This window comes from Kogia breviceps, chromosome 2 (genome assembly GCF_026419965.1).
Source record: "Kogia breviceps isolate mKogBre1 chromosome 2, mKogBre1 haplotype 1, whole genome shotgun sequence".
NCBI lineage: Eukaryota > Metazoa > Chordata > Mammalia > Artiodactyla > Physeteridae > Kogia > Kogia breviceps.
Genome location: NC_081311.1, coordinates 141,206,006 through 141,223,679, shown reverse-complemented (window position 1 = coordinate 141,223,679; position 17,674 = coordinate 141,206,006). Strand labels below are relative to the sequence as shown.

At 38.4% G+C, this 17,674-nt stretch overlaps 1 protein-coding gene across 10 annotated transcripts in view; it reads left to right on the top strand.

The window, feature by feature from the left end:
• Positions 1 to 17,674, top strand: part of SLC25A12 (solute carrier family 25 member 12) — a 180,402-nt gene that overhangs the window by 87,731 nt on the left and 74,997 nt on the right. For 6 of the 10 annotated variants that reach the window (XM_067026303.1, XM_067026304.1, XM_067026306.1 and 3 more), the window contains one exon: positions 4,106 to 4,159. In XM_067026303.1, the coding sequence (XP_066882404.1) occupies positions 4,106 to 4,159 (54 nt within the window). Of the gene's footprint in view, positions 1 to 2,863; positions 3,161 to 4,105; positions 4,160 to 17,674 lie in introns of those variants that run through there. The other 4 variants (XM_059055585.2, XM_067026305.1, XM_067026308.1 and 1 more) reach the window with 4 other exon arrangements.

Below are 17,674 nucleotides of genomic sequence, written 5' to 3'. Positions count from 1 at the left end.
AACCAATTCTAAAAAGTGACTATTAATGATAATACCTTTGCAGCTAGTCTCTTAGCCTTTAACTTCCAATTTCACTTTCTGAAATGTCATGTGTTTTTTTTTTTTTTTTTTTTCCGGTACGCGGGCCTCTCACTGTTGTGGCCCCTCCCGTTGCGGAGCACAGGCTCCGGACACGCAGGCTCAGCGGCCATGGCTCACAGGCCCAGCCGCTCCGCGGCATGTGGGATCTTCCCGGACCGGGGCACGAACCCGCGTCTCCTGCATCGGCAGGCGGACTTAACCACTGCGCCAACAGGGAAGCCCAAATGTCATTCTTTTTAGACTCAGTTATCAAGTTTTTAACGTATAGTTGTGCCAAGGTGTTAAAATTATTTCTTGTTTACAAATATCGTTCGCAGTCTAAAGAAAGTTATAAATTTCTATACTGGCATTCTATTTTTAAAAATTATAAAAAGTTTTGAATTATTTCTATCTCCTTTTCCCAAATATTTTGTGAATCTTATTTGACAGGTTTGTCTTTTGTTATTCCATTAACTAATAAGTTTTCCCTCAACCCTGATCATCTACAATTGAGGAAAAAGTAAGTTGTAGTTTGTTTTAACATCTAATAATACTATTAGCCAATCATCATAACAGAACGACAGATTTCAAAGTTTTTCAGGGCAGAAGCTCTAACTCATAGGCTTTTGTATTCATTTCCGTACTTAGTTCATCCCACAGTACATACTTTTAATACCTTTGTCCAATTTATTGTTATATTTGGATAGATGAAAAACCTAGCAAAATTCACCTTTTTTTTCTTTTGTCTGTGTTGGGTCTTTGTTGCGGCGCATGGCGCATGGGCTACTGTATTTCTGTTGCACAGGCTTCTCTAGTCGTGGCACGTGGGCTCAGTAGTTGCGGCGCACAGGCTTAGTTGCCCTGCAGCATGTGGGATCTTAGTTCCCTGACCAGGGATTGAACCCGCGTCTGCTGCGTTGGAAGGCGGATTCTAAATCACTGGACCACCAGGGAAGTCCCAAAATTCACCTTTATTTAGGGTAGCTGAGCTCTCCTAACTTCTCTTTATTTAGGGTAGCTGGCAGCCTTAGTTTTAAATTATTATATCATCTCCATTGCAACTAGATTGGCATCAGTGAAACTCATAGAGCTTGCTCAAAGATCAGCTTTTTTTTTTTTTTTTTTTTTTCCGGTGTGCGGGCCTCTCACTGTTGTGGCCTCTCCCGTTGCGGAGCACAGGCTCCGGACGCGCAGGCTCAGCGACCATGGCTCACGGGCCCAGCCGCTTAGCGGCATGTGGGATCTTCCCGGACCGGGGCACGAACCCACGTCCCCCGCATCGGCAGGCGGACTCTCAACCACTGCGCCACCAGGGAAGCCCTCAGCTATTTTTTATTCAAGAAAATTGTTATTGTGGCCTGGTGCCTGCCTATACCTATGAATTATTGTGGCGGGTTCTGTCTAAATGTAGTGTTGTCTTCCTCTCTACGAGTGGCCAGTATGTCCCTAAATTTCACTCCAACGGTATGGATTTGGTCAACAACAATGTGTTCCAATAGAAAATAATCCCTTCATTTTAAATAAATGCCTTCCTTTCCCTTAAGTACTTTTATTCAAACTAAAGGACTTTGGGGCTACAAACAGACATCCTTCCCTTGAAAAGTAGCATGAAATAAACAACTTGAGATTCCTACTTAGAGAAACTTCATAAAATAAGAGAGCAGAGTATCAGGGACATAAGGTGCTGGTAAAACAAAATATGAATTCGTAAATCTTTATGTCCAATTACATTGTTAAAAGAACTTTGAACGGACTGAAGAAAGAGATGTGATGGTGGCAGACAGTTAAAGCAACTGCAGCAGAAAAGCTCACTTTAGGAGTACTAGTAATATATCATTTCTTATCAACAGTTTCCATTTGCCAGTCCACTTGCCTCATTTCTACAATATTAACTTGGATAATTAACACAAATATTATGATTAGTGAGACTGGAGAAAAGGGAAGCCTCCTGTGAGATTCAACACTGGAAATGGAAAAGAGGGTGTAGAAGGATTATAATGCTAAATGAGATATGCTAAACCTTGGAGTTGTTAGACTTTTTTTTTCAAACAGGGAGCTTGCTTGGTTTAAAAACACAAACAAACAAACAACAAAAAAAATACACTTAGGTTTGGGGTTGTGGGGAAGCACTGGCCATCTGTAAGCTCCTAGACAGTAAGGGCTATATGTTATTAATCTTTGTATTCTTTATATGCAGGACTGTATCTGGCATATAATAGATGTTGTTGAGCAAACGTTTGTTGAGTGACTCAATATTCGGCTCAATATAGTCATAATGGCAAGACTCAGTTTGAGAGACATTATTTTGGTTCAAAGTAGAGCTACCCTTTCTTAGACAGGGCTGGAAATGTTTATGTAGAGGCAAGTTGGGCCAGGATTCAGTGCCAGCCCTGTCAAATGGATTTTTTTCCCCCTAGGCATTTGTGCCCCACATCATGCACAAAGGATTTGGGTGATTAGGAATCTACTAATAAAGCTTTATAACAGTACACGAAGCACAAGTATATTAAGCGTATTAATCGCATGCCAATTTAAGGGCCTATTAATCAAGTTATGTTTACTTAGGCTTTCTCCAAAGTGAGTGGTTCCCAATCTGTTTTATTGTCAGTATTTCCCTTTAGTTGTCATCAATTCACTTGCTGTTATTCTTTTAAGTGGGACATGTTCTTTGATCCTTCGAAATCTTGCCCAATCTAGGCCCCAAGTGTTGCTCTAAGTCTCAGGAGAAAACGACTTTGGCTGAAGTCGGCTCCCAAAGCCACACCCACTAAGAGGCCTTAAGAGACCTAGGGCTTTCCTGGCGGCTGCTCAGCGGCCGGTAACCACGCGGCACGCCGGAATCCCACGGCTTGGTCCTCCAGTCTCCCTGGCGGAAGGCGCGTCCCCCTCCGCGCCGCAGACCAGCTCTTTCTAGTCGGGACGCCGAGACTTCTGCCGGCCCCGCCCGCCCCGTGCTCATTTGCATAGAGGCGCGCGCGGCGCCGGCGAGCAGGAGGGAGGGCGGGCGCGGCCGGGAAGGCGGCGCGCGCGTGCCCTGACAGCTCGGCCCTGCTCGCTCACTCGCTCGTCCCCGGCTTCTGAGCACAGCATGGCGGTCAAGGTGACTCTAACTCTCTGCTGCTGCCTTTATTTCATAAGAGACATTCCGGGGACCGTGCCTGCAGCCCCTCACCTCTTCCTATTTACTTCTTTGCCTGATTGTTAGATAGCGTGTCCTTGGGCTCCAGGGAGAGCCGTGCGGGGCTTGCACCGGAGGGAGAGGATGCCCGGCCGGGGGAGGGGAAGGAGGAGGGATTGTGAGTTGGAGGGGCTTGTAAGGACCACAGATCGGTGAAGGAAGCGTAGTATCCTGCCCTGGGTACATGGGATTGTGAGCCAGGGGTTGGAGGGCATCAGAAAGGGAGTGGGAGGAAGTGGCATATATAGCCGGGGATGCCTAAGGCATCTGTGTACCGCGGTGGGGGAGGGGGTGAGTAATTGAGTATTTTGGGGCCTCTGGAGCCGGGGGCAGTGGTTGGCATTTGAGCTGCAGGTGGCAGGATGGCTAAAGTATTTAGAAACGTTGCAGCAGTTTTCATTATTTTAGGTTGGGTGGAGAAAGAGAGGGGCGTGTAGATAATTATATTCTGGATTGCTTTCCACGGGAAGAAAGGCCAGTAGGCCATGCAGTTAATTTGGGAGTTTCAACTTTCCTGTTGTCTCTACTCTTAATGGCCTCTTGATTTGAAGGTGGGTGGTTGCCAAATGTGTTGCTGGTGGATGTGGAGTAAGGTAGGGGATTGATCCTCATGGCCTTCCCTTTCCAGTCCGGGAAATCTATCTGGTAGATTTGCCATATTTTAGTCTCTTCACACCTGTCTTTCCACCTTGTGGTCACAGAGCTCCAATTTGACAGTTGTTATCAGTATCAGTGCTTTTGGTTTGTTTTAAGCTAAATCCCCTTATAAAAGATAAGAGCATTGATTGCTGGCATTTGTGAACTGTAATCTCAAGAGATTGCCTGGTCTCTAGTGAAGCATTAACTGGCTTTTTTTTTTTCTTACAGGTGCAGACAACCAAGCGAGGTGATCCTCAGGAGTTAAGAAACATATTCCTACAGGTAAATTGGCTTATGTGCTGTGCTTTTTCTTGGTGGGGGAGATGTAAGTCTAGTACTTTTTAGGCCTTAACTTTCAGGAATGTTCTATTTTCATGTATTCTTAAGAACATGACAATAGATAATATAGATTATAAGTCTCTTATTAAGTTTTTATAAAAAGACTTCCTTCATATTATTTTTTAACATGACTTAAGACATGTAAAAAAACACTAAAAAGAATTTCCAGCTTCTCTTAACCCTTGTGACCAAAATAAAATTTCAAAATGTATTGACACTCTTGTGCAATTGATAGGTATGATGATTAAAATTCTTTTTTCCTTGAAAGTTGTGTGTTTATAAAGTTTTCCTACTTCTAAGCACTGTGTAATTTGTTACAGAGATAAGAATATTATAGCTGTTCTTAATTTGTGTGTGTTTTCTCCCTCTGTTTATTTATATTATATCCATGGGCATTGGGGGTTGTGTTACAAAATCTTTCTGTTTGGGATTCTTGCAAGGATCCACCTTCACTTCTGCTAAGTTTTTAGGATGAGTGACTTGCTGTAGACTTCTAAAAAATTGGCTTAGTTTTTTTGTTTTGCTTTCTTTTCTTAAATTTCAAAAGTTCTGCATGCAGGAAACTGTACCTAAGTACATATAAAGGGAGACAAGCTAAGGTGTTCTACCAAATGTTGTGTTTTTCTCTGAAATCTTCTTTTAAGAACTTTCTATTCTGGACCTGGTTCTTGTATAGAAACTTTGACCTTGGGCAGGTCCCTTCTGGGTATTAGTTTCCTCTGTAAAATGAGAGGTGATCTTCAAGGTTCCTTCCAACTGCAAAAGTCTGTGATTCTATATTAGGAACAGACTAACATATACAGATCAGCCTGGAATAGATGACATTTTTATCTGAGACATGTGAGTTGCTTAAGCTATTGTTGGGGAGCACACTTCACAGATGACCAATTAGTGAAAATGAGAATCTTAAATTTTATAAAATCTGATGAAGGGAAGCATCATTTCCAGAACAAAAGTAATTGTGATAGAAATGCTCTATTTATGGTTCGAAACCTTTATTCCTCACAGTTGTTCTTGAAAATAACCAAAAATATGTCAGTGTTAACCACACCATGTACTCAATTGTTTTATGAGGAGTTCATGTGATATAGTTAATTTTATTTTCTAAATTAAGTAGGAATAGAAGAAATCATTTGAAATGCTGCAGGAAGTGATAAACAGAGCACTGACCCAGGTGTTAGGAACACTGGGTTCAGTTGCCAGTCCTGCCTCTATCTGGTTGTTGTACCTGTAAGCTAATTATCTGGCTTTCCTGGGCTTCATCTTCTCATGTGGGACTCAGTGGGCATAAGGGAATGTGAACTAAAGTCTTTTCAGCTTTAAAAATCCTATGGAAAAAATCTGTGATTCTGTATGGATTTGATTTTTGGGGAGAGGGGAAGGATGCAAATACAGAGAGAGCTGGGACTGTGCCTAGCTTTATGAAAACTTTTAAATATTATCTTTTTACACATTATTTTGATGATGCCCTTATTTTTTATACTGAAAATTTGTGGAATTTATACTTGCATGTTTAGCACTAACTGTAAAGCACTGACCCAAGAGTTACTGATAAGAGACAGAGGAGATACTTATCTTCAAGTAGATGAAGCAGCTTTAGTTGAATCAGTTTGAGGGCAGTTAGCAAGTAACATAGATTTTAAAATTTCTGTCTGAAATACTTCAAAATATAGTTACTTGAAGCTGTAGGACATTATTTAGAAAGTTTTGTTTTAGATACATATGGTTTATAAATATTTTAGAGGTAATAGCAGGCAAAAATACATAGTAACTATGCATTTCTTTACAACTTAATGTTGCTACATATATTTACTGAGGATTATTTGTGTGCCATGTATGCACTTGTATTTAGTTTAGTATATTGAATAATTACAGGGGAGGATTGAGCCAAGACTTGAATGGTAATGGACATGTGACTAGCTCCTCTTTGAGATGGGTTCCATCTCCCACAGTTTTTGGTAGAGGGAGTCAAGAATAATGAAGGCAAATGCATAGCCTCTGGTATGACATTCAAGTTGGTTTGTCTAGATAATTGTGGTCATAATAATAATAATAATGACAGTGACTATCATTTACTGATCATTCTGTAGTATGCTGGGTATTGACCTAGTCCTTTAAGGGTATTATATTAATTTTCTTTTAAAAAATTTTTTAATTGACATGTAGTTGATTTATAATATTTCAGGTAAGGGTATTTTATTAATTTTCATAACAACCTTAGGAGATAGCATTATTGTCCCTGTTAAACAGATGAAGTTAATTGGCTTGGTTAATGTCACTTAGCTCATAAGTGGTAGAGATTGGATTCAAATCAAACTATAGAATACATCTTCTTAACCCTTATACTCTGCCACTTGTGGGATCTTGAAATGGGATGACTTTTGAAAGCTAGAGGTATGTAAGTGTCTAACAGCAGCTGTGTTTGTTAAGAAGTTAAAGAAAAAAAAATCCGGTTACTGAGGTGATGAAAAAAAGTACCTTTACACTGTGACTACCTAGAACATTTGGCCAAGGAGTTTGGATTTGCAACAGTAAGAAGGCACTGTGGGTTTTCTGAGTGGGCAAACTGAACTGGTGAATTCTGGTAGCTCTTTGTGTATGTTGGATAAAGTGTGGAGAGGTTGGAAATAGGTAGAGAGATCAGTTAAGAGGCTATTGAAATAATTCATGTTGGAGATAATGACCTGGATTGGCTGATGGCTGAGGAAATGGAATGGGAGGACAATACCAGGGACTTTGGAAGGGATGAATCAATTGAATTTGGTATTAAATATGAAAGTAAAGGAAGGAGTAGTGAATCTGGCATTTTTAGAATAGATGTTAATTTATAAGGCATCTATTTTGGGAATTTGAGGGGGGGGTGGTTTGAAGTTTGGTTGCCAAATAAGTGTGTCCCATGGTTGCCAAATAAATGTGTCCCAGTAAGTAAAAGTCAGATACAAATTTGTACAGGTGGTAGATGAATCCTTGGGTTAGGGGGATTAATTATAAAATAAACAAGACAGGGAATAAGGGACTGATTTATAAGTGATATCCTCAATTGAAGTGGAAGGAGGAGGAGAACTATGGAGAATGATCCCATGGGAGTTTAAAGTTTCACAAAAAGGGTATAGTCAAAGACTAAAATCTAGATTATTCTGTTATTAATATAATTTGGTTTGGGTAGGATTTGGGGGTCACTTAAGTTCAGGGTCATTTGAGCTACTTAAAGAGAAGATTTAATTTTGAATTTTAGAATGCAGTTGAAAGTTCTCTTTTGTAAAATTTAGATCTGTGGCATTAACTGTCTAAATTCACAAATAGTCGGTGTGGCTCAAAAAATCATTTGTTTTGTAAACAGCAAAATATTCCTGTTTGAAAGTGCTGTTATACCTATGTTTAATGGAATGATGTGTGCAAGTTCATGAGAGTAAAGCATTATGGTTCTGAGTATAGAGAAATAGGTTTATTTTTGTCTGTGTTCATTGTTTCTCAAATTTTGATGAGCTATGTTTTCTATTAATTAAAAAAGAACAATAATATTCACTAGGATTCTGCTTTTTCTTGCCTCCCAAGTTCATAAAATTGGAGCAAAGCTATGAATTCTTATGTGTTAGACTGCTATAATTTTACAACCAGCTGTCAAGCTAATATTTTACTGTTGCTACCCTTAAAACTGTCATTTCTTGATTTATGCCTTCTTTTACCTCTCTCACCCACACACTATCATTGACCCAAATTTGCTACATCAGAGGTATACAGTAGCAAAAGGAGACAATAGAAGCAATGAAGAGGGAGGTGAGGTGAGGACAACAGGAATGTCACAGGCTGTTTGTTATAAGCCTGACGAATTTCAAAATGAAGAGTTAATCTGGTTTGGTCTGTGCTTTGTGGCAAAGTAGGTTTGTCAAAAAACTGTTTTAAGGGACTTCCCTGGCTGTCCAGTGGTTAGGACTTGGCGCTTTCACTGCTGTGGACCCTGGTTCAGACCCTGGTTGGGAACTAAGATCCCTCAAGCTGCATGGTGGGGCAGAAAAAATCAAACCAGAACAAAACAAAAAAAACTGTCTTAAGTGAATGATTTTTCAAGATCTCTGTCTTTTTTTAAAAAATAAATTTATTTATTTTATTTTATTTACTTTTGGCTGCATTGGATCTTCGTTGCTGTGCACGGGCTTTCTCTAGTTGCGGCGAGCTGGGGCTACTCTTCGTTGTGTTGCGCGGACTTCTCAACGGGGTGGTTTCTCTTGTTGCGGAGCACGGGCTCTAGACGTGCGGGCTCAGTAGTTGTGGCACGTGGGTTCAGTAGTTGTGGCACGTGGACTCAGTAGTTTTGGCTCATGGGCTCTAGAGCGCAGGCTCAGTAGTTGTGGCACACAGGCTTGCTCTGCAACACGTGGGATGTTCCCGGACCAGGGCTTGAACCCGTGTCCCCTGCATTGGCAGGCAGTTTCTTAACCACTGCACCACCAGGGAAGCCCTCTGTCTTTTTTTTAGTTGAGAGATTTTCTGTTGTTCATTTACCAATGTATTCTATGATAAAAGCAATACATGTTGAGACTGTACCATTATATATGCTAGACCAAAAATGCATGGCAATGTAGAAACCAAATATTATTTTGATCCTGTTCTTTTTTTCATTATCACCAATGTGACAATGAAGATCATATCCAATATAAAATTATGAAAATGCATTTTTTCTATCTTGTTTATTTTACATTAGAAAGTAGGTATAGAAGATGCTGCTGCTAATGTAAAGCAAAGAGTAATTCTTCCTTAGGGTTTTTATGATAACATAAATTTTTGATTGAAAGAAATATCCTTTATTCAGTAAATATTTGTTTACATATTACGTATTTATTTACTTTTGGCAGTAACCTGTGGCTGAGAAGGGAATTAAGCAGGGCGTTTAGCAGGAGACTTTTCTATTTTGTTGAAATATGAGTTAGGGCTATGTTTTCCAAAGTGTAGAAAGTGTACCACGATATTACAGTTCTAGTAAGATTATCAAGTATTGAAAGATGATAACATCTACCGAGGCCAAATGTGGAGAAAAAAGGTGCTCTCATACTGCATTTGTGGAAACAAAGACTCTTTGCAAAGCAGTTGGCAATGGTTTAAAATAAAAAGATACCACTTAAACAAGCAATCCTACTTTAGGGATATTTATCCCAGAGAAATAAAAATACTCATAAGAATGTATATGTACAAGAGTGTTAGTGGCAGCACTCAATTGTCCCTCAAAAAATAGAAAAAAAAATGGGGAGACAAAATAAATACTATCAAAGGGAAGTGGTAGAAAAATTATGAAATAACCATAACATGGAAAATTATGCAGATATGAGAAAGAATGAGTTAGGCTTATTCCAGCTGATTTAGAGGGATTTCCAATGTACTATAAATGAGGAAAGAAAGATGTAAAAAAGTTTATGTAGAATGATTCTACTTTTCTAAACATTACTTCATATATGTTGTATGTATATTTAAACATATATATGCTTGATATGATTTAATGGGCATTAAGAAAGGTATGGAAGGATAGATAATGTTAACTTGGTTGGGGAAAGAATTTGGGGGAAATAAAAACAAAATTTCAATGTATATGTATTAAATTTTGAGCAAGTAAATAATTTAAAAAGTAAGAACTTAGTAATTTAGAACCTGAAGTTAAAAAAGGACTTCACAGTGTAAATTGGGTTGTAGAACCCAGTAAGAGACACACAGAAGGGGATCTATAGTTTTCTTAGCCACACCGATTAACAGGTTTTCACCAGTTTTTCAGACTATAGGAATTGAAGATGATAACCTTTATCTTTAGTTTATAAAGTATTTGCCATAAACTATGTAGAGTTCTCATTAATAAAAAATTGTTAGGCATTAAGCATACTAGCAACATAGTGAAGACTTTATCCTTGAATCAACTAGAAAGATTAAAAAATAATTGAAAAGATGAAAAATTGTGGTATTTATTAAATGCCATCTATGTTCTACTACCAATCAATACATTTTTAATTGTCTTCTATGTGATAGGCTAGGCGTATGTGTGGTTCTACCTTTGTAGATAAAATAGAGGAGTTTAGTGAAGGTAGGACCTCACATTCTAGGTAGGGGTGAGACAGACAATAACAAAGCCCACACACCGAGAAACAAACAAAAACCAACTACAGATTGTGACAAGTCCAATAAATGGAATGATGGAAAAGGTGATTGTTTTTCAAGATGGTGGCTAGTGAAGGCCCCTGAGGAAGTGATATTAGGGCTGAGAACTGAAAGGTAGGTATAGAGAATTCCGCAAGTGCAGGGGCCTAGATGTTGATAGGGTTTGGTATGTTCAGCAAACAAAAATGAGGCCAGTGTGCCTGAAGCATCAGTGAGTGAGGGGGTGCATGGCCAGTAAGAGATGAGGCTGAAGGAGCCACACCAAGCAGGGCCTTGTTTGTAGGTCATGAAGAAGAGTTTGGATTCTTCTTATAAAGAGTGTCGTGGAAACGGCTGAAGATCCTGCACCTTGGAAGTGGAATGATTCAATTTATATTTTAAATACGTTGTATTTAGATAGATCATATTGAAATGTAAGCTTTCTCATACATTTCTGTACTTTCTTGTGGATGAGTGCCTTGAGTAGACTGTGATTCTTTCAATTTAGTTTCCTCCTGTCCACAGCATTCTTAGAATATCTTGAGCTGGGCCTTGGTTGACTCCTTCTCATCCAGGAGGCAACAGAGTGTAGCTGGAACCTACATGGGCTTTGTAATCTAACCAGAACTTGATTCCTTATTTGATCCCTTTTTGCTATATGACCTTAGGTGTTTACATTACTTTTGGAGTCTGTTTCCTCATCTCTCTAAGAAAGAGTAACCATATCTAGCATGTAGGGATGTTATAAAGATAAATAAGGTAATGTGTAAATAGTGCCTGACACATGGAGAATCTAATAAAGCTTAGTTCTTTGTCCCCTTCCTTTTCTTCTGAGGTGAGGACTTTTCTTTCCTGAAAAGGATCTCAGTCCCTTGTGTTCCCCAGTTAACTCTGCTGGACCTATAAAGTGACTAACATGCTAATAAGTGTTTATGATTATGTACATTTAATAAGTTAATTACTCTTTTTTTTTTTATGTGTTGTGTCTTCGTTGCTGTATGCGGGCTTTTCTGTAGTTGTGGTGAGCGGGGACTCTTTGTTGTGGTGCGCAGGCTTCTCATTGCGGTGGCTTCTTTTTGTTGCGGAGGATGTGCTCTAGGAGCGCTGGCTTTAGTAGTTGTAGCGCACAGGCTTAGTTGCTCTGTAGCCTGTGGGATCTTCCCGGACCAGGGCTTGAACCCATGTCCCCTGCATTGGCAGGCAGATTCTTAACCACTGCACCGCCAGGGAAGTTCTACTCACATTCTTGAGATATACATCTGAAGATCTTCACAAATCCCCACATTCAGAAATACCACCTTAAGAGGTAATTTCTCACAAGTCCGTAGGTTCTGAGAAGGGGTAGAGCCATGGTCTAAGACTGGGAGACTGTGGAAGATATATGCAGAATTTTCTTTTGAACCTTTAGTTGCTCTTTCTGAATCAGAGAAGGAAAAATAGTCCAACCAAAAAATACCAACACACATGTGAAAGAGAGACTTGTAATTCATTCTTTATGTGCGTAATTTTAAAAAAATCATCATCTCCCGGTTCTGTCCAGCTCTCTTTTACTTAGTGCTGCTGAAATTTCTGAAACATCGTTCACTGAAACCAGTGCCACCGCCAGTATTGGGCTTCTAGAACTGTGCTATTGTTTGCTTACTATTATGTCTTAGGCACTGTTTTAAGTGTTTTATACAAATCATATGCAATCCTCAGAACAACTCTATAAGGTAGGTGCCATTAATATTCCCATTTTATAGATGAGAAAACTGAGCCCCAGAACAGTTAAGCAACCTCCTCAAGGTTGTTTGGTAAATGGAAGAGATTTGCTTTATGTATGTTAATACAACATGCCTTTTTTACTTAATATTGTATGGCAATACAGGTATGGTAGTAAGTGTAGAATCATCTCATTGTTTTTTTATAACCTTTTAAAAAGGCTTTTTTATTATGGAAAATTTCAAACATATAGGAATTTAAAGAAGGTAGCATAATGAATTGCTATGTACCCATCACTGATCTTCACCAACTATCATAGCTAATTTTGCTTCATCTATATTGCAGCTGCACTGGATTATTCTGAAGCAATTCCCAGACATCCTATCACTGCATGCATAAATACTTTAGAGTCTGTCTCTAAAAGATGATGACTCTGAAAAACCAACCAAACCACAATACGTTGTCACACCTAAAACTTTCCCTTAACCACATGGATTTCCATTCACTGTTGAAATTTCCATGCTTGTTTCATTTTTTTTTAAAGGTAACTTTAAAAAAAATTTTTTTATTTCTGGCTGCATTAGATCTTCATTGCTGCCGCGCAGGCTTTCTCTAGTTGTGGCGAGCGGAGGCTGCTCTTCGTTGCAGTGCGTGGGCTTCTCATCGGGGTGGCTTCTCTTGTTGCAGAGCACGGGCTCTAAGTGAGCAGGCTTCAGTTGTTGTGGCTTGCAGGCTGTAGAGCGCAAGCTTAGTAGTTGTGGTACACGGGCTTAGTTGCTCCACAGCATGTGGGATCTTCCCGACCAGGGCTCGAACCCATGTCCCCTACATTGGCAGGCGGATTCTTAACCACTGCGCCACCAGGGAAGTCCCTTGTTTGATTTTTTTAAAGTTGCTTTTTTAAAATCAGGACCCAAGCCATGTTCCTACATTGCATTTTGTTGATCTGTCTTTGCTCCCTACCAGGATAAAGGGCCTTCTTTCTCCATGGCAAAAATCTTGCTATTTAATCAAGACTTACCAACAGTAAAGCATTCTGTACTCCTAGGAGCTGTACCTTGATTGTCAAATGTGATTTGCCCCAGCTTATAAGTATATACGCTCCTTGTATGTTCCCATGGTTACTTAGACCAAGAGATTGAAGTATTTATTTTAAAAACAATGCAAATTAATTATTCAACTTAATCTGCCCTGAGAAGTATTCTAGTTCCAGTTATTGACTTGTCTGGGGTCATTATTTTATTTCCAAGGTTTTCAGCCATTTTTAGGGGTTGTTTTGATAGACTTAGTTTATTATAGTAGCTTTAGTTGATTTCAGTGATTAACAAGAGCCTTACACCTCCTCATTCTGTTAGAAATTGCATTGTTTAGTAGCTGACAGTAGGACTTGCTGTAATGGACAGTAAAAAATACATATATTAAAGCAAAATGAATAGTATTTCATGAAGCAATCAGAGTGAGAAAGGCAGACTTCTGGAGAATTTTCTTTGCAAAATTAAATAGAAGGTTTTGTTTCTTGTATACGTGAAATATGCAGCTGAAAGTGCTAATTAGATGTATAAAACTGCCTTTTCCTAATGTATTTGTAGATTTTAGTAAATATCAGAAAAATGTTGTGTCACTAATTAAAATCTGTTTAAAAAAATTAATGTGGCTCAGTAGAGTTGTTAAAATTTATGTGACCATATGTGTTAAAAATTATTTTTTCTCATTAAAATATTATTTATGATAGATGAATTCCACATTGTACTATTGTAACAGGGTTTGTGTTGTTGGATCTGTTGTGGTCTTTGCTTGTTGCACAGAGAGCTTGTGTAGTGAAAGGGCATGCATTCCTGACTAAATTTGGCTTCCATTAGGAGTAAGAGCAGTAATAATAGTGAAGGACAGCAAGAGGATTAGCTTCATATGCTCAGCTCTTGCCTTGGTACCTGTCTTTCTCCTTCACTGGTCATGTAATTCGTTTTTCTATATGGGAAATGCTCTACGTGATATTTGTAGTTACTGAACTTTGTGACGTTGTCGTTTGAGAATTACTGAAATTGCAAGGATGTTAAGATCTGAAAATGTCATTGTATCTTAATTGGAGCAAAGTCATGGAGGAACAGTGTTTTTTGACTCATATTACAGCCACATGTTGGCTGAGCAGAGATGAAGCTGCCTAGACCAGTCAGGACTGATTTTCTGGTAAACCCAAGAATAGTGGAAGTCAACTCCAAAGAAACCTTGGTTTGGATAAAGGTGAGGAGTTAGAAGAGTAACTCCATGTTCGGGCAGAAGCAGAAAAATTCAATACTCAAGGAGGGAAACTGGGATCCTCTGCGTTTCTGTGTTTTCTAAGCATTTCTAAGCATATTCTAAGAATAACTATGTCAATATGCATTAGCTTTACAATTTCCAAGTACTTCGGTGTTCAAGATCTCATTTTCTCCCTTACAAAAATATCTATCTTTCTGTAACTTCTTGTTAAAGAGACTCTGAGAAGCTATGTGTTTGCTCAAGAAATCTCTACTAGTTAACGACCCAGGCTTAGTCCCTGTTTTCTGACCTTAGTTTCAGTGTCCATCATGCCATCCTCTCTGAGCAACTTGAGGGCTGGAGCTAAGTTTTTTTGATCTCTACATCCCTAGTACCTGGTACCTAGTACCAGGCCCAATGCCCAGCACAAAGTTGGTGCTTGATAAATGTTTTAAAAGTGAAAACAAAGTAACGTGAAAGATTTGATTTAAGTAGATTTTTGGCTTAATAAGTAGTGCTTCTAGATATGTTACCTTGTTTGGGTATTACTGAAAAAAGAATATCCTTTATCTTGACACACTGTATAATTTTTTTAAAGTAACCAACTTTCTAGTCACTACCTGTCAGAATTTTCCTTTATAATCTCTGGAAAGTCTTTTAGAAATATCAAACATCAAATAAAATCTGTTTTTGAACTTAAACCATTTAAACAGGTAATTTAATATCATTTAGACTGGGTTTACTCATTCATGTCATTGAATTTTATTTAAGTTAACCTTTTTTTTTTCCTTACTCAATGGAAATTTAGGGTTGTATATATAGACTCTTTGTAAAGTCTACTTTATAGTTACTTTTATAGATATATAGTCTATAAAGGTTACTTAAGGTTAAATTCGGTAAATTGCAAAGGAGTTACTGTTATCCAATTTACTACAGTCAAGTGAGGTCTTGATGTGTTGATCTGTAGGCTTGATAGGCAAAACATTTCTAGATAACATGATCTTATCATTTGGTGCTAGAGGTAGTTCAGCGCAAGTACAACATAAATCTGTATATGAAATCCTACTGTCTTTTATCAGCAATAATTTTGAATAAATATATAAAGATTCTAATTTTCATTAAGATCTATTTTCTTTCTCAAGTTTCAGAATGTCAAGGCTTTTTCAAACACATATGAACTATACTCAAAGTAAATCCAACTATTTCTGGAAATGTCAAAGCTATGTGCACTTTTATATTAAAATACTTGTGTTAGGTTAGGAAAAAGTTTAATCGAGAGAACAGACTACCTATTTTTATTCAGATACTGTCAGCTACTTCTTGTCTATGTCTTTCATGTGTCCTTGACTTCTTGCCCAAGAGGGATTTATGACTGCTTAAGAAACATATTTGAAATGGCAAATGATTAACTCTAAAGTTATTTGGAGTATGGATATAATATTTGGTTAATTTCATTTAAAGTCATTTTAGTTCAGTCTTTGAAATGATAGGAACAAAATGGGAATGATATTGTGGGACTTCCCTGGTGGCACAGTGGTTAAGAATCCACCTGCCAATGCAGGGGACATGGGTTCGATCCCTGGTCCGGGAGGATCCCACATGCCATGGAGCAACTAAGCCGGTGAGCCACAACTGCTGAGCCCATGCACAACTACTGAAGCCCGTGCACCTAGAGCCCGTGCTCTGCAACAAGAGAAACCACCTCAGTGAGAAGCCTGGGCACCGCAACTAGAGAAAGCCTGCCTGCAGCAATGAAGACCCAACACAGCCAAGAATAAATAAATAAATTTTTAAAACACTTTAAAAAATAATAAAAAGAAATGATATTGTGAAACTACTAAATTACTTTAATATATTAAAATTTTAGCATAAGTGTTAGCCTAGGAGATCCAAAACTTTTTTTAAATTGCTTTTTATCGTTTTTATTGTAAACATGCAAGTCATTTTGGTTAGCAGAAAGAGGTCTCAATAAGGCCACTTAACCTTTTCCTATTTCTAGCTGTATGTGTTTCTTTAGGCCATGTTTTCTTTTCTTTTTTTTTTTTTTGGTCTGTTTAAACATTATTATCCAGTCAATTAAAATAAGTGTTGAAAGCAATGAAGTTATTTAAAATAAACAGGTCAGTCTTCTTTTAAAGAATACTTTTTGGTTTAAATGTATCACCTGTTTTTGAGGTACCTGCTTTTCTTTGTTAACGTAATACCTAAAGTGTTTTAGTCTCTTGACTGACTGTGAGTAGATTCTAGTTTCAGTTATAAATTCCCTCTTCTGTTTTGTCTGTTCAGGCAGCAGGCTCACTGACATTGCCAAGTAATTGTCTCTAATTTAATGAGTTAATTAGTTAACTGTCTCCTGCAGAAGTCAAGTACTGACTCCTTGTAGGTGAGAAGACTTGTGTTTTTTTCTCTGAGCTATGCACTTTATCTTTCAGTTAAAATCAAGTTAAAATAGACTAGGAGAGTTGGGGAAAACACTAGCAAAATACCTCAGGGTAAGTGATTCTCTGGCATCATTTATAACCTAAGATACTGGCAAAGCCTGTTCCAAGTACATGTCAACAAAAGCATTTGTTTTCCTTGTTGGCCACTGTGTCCTTGGTGATTTGTGCTAAGGCTGCTTTATTTCCCGATAGTTTTAAAGTCAAGAATGTTTTGAAATCCTGCTGATTCAGTAAGTGCAGTATACATTCTGTGTGTGTGTGTGTGTGTGTGTGTGTGTGTGTGTATGTTTGTGTGTGTGTGTGTTCTGTGTATGTAGTGGTGATAGTCCTGGCAATCAAATTCAGGTATTAGTATTAGATATTAGACACCTCCGTGACAAAAGAAATGAACAATTAGTTGCTGTATTTTGTTAATACTAACTCTGAAATGTTTTCATATTGTTTCTTTTGAAAATTGACATCTGGTAATTAAAGAAAGCAACTCTCAAATTGTGAAGTGAGAGAACAAAGATCACCATAACCCATCTCTTGTATTTTCTTATTTTATATTTAGTTCTTAATTCTTTTAAATTTCTCGTAAAAGTTGGCCCAGGATTCGTCAAAGAATATGAGCATTTCTATGGTTCTTTATATATGACATGTATGTATATTTGTGTGTATGTACATATATATTGCTAAATCACTTTTAAAAAATTTATTTATTTATGGCTGTGTTGGGTCTTCACTGCTGTGCACAGGCTTTCTCTAGTTGCGGTGAGTGGGAGCTACTCTTTGTTGCGGTGTGCGGGCTTCTCATTGTCGTGGCTTCTCTTGTTGTAGAGCACGGGCTCTAGGTGCACAGGCTTCAGTAGTTGTGGCACGTGGGCTCAGTAGTTGTGGCTCACAGGCTCTAGAGCACTTAGTAGTTGTTCACAGGCTTCAGTAGTTGTGGCACACGGGCTTAGTTGCTCTGCAGCACGTG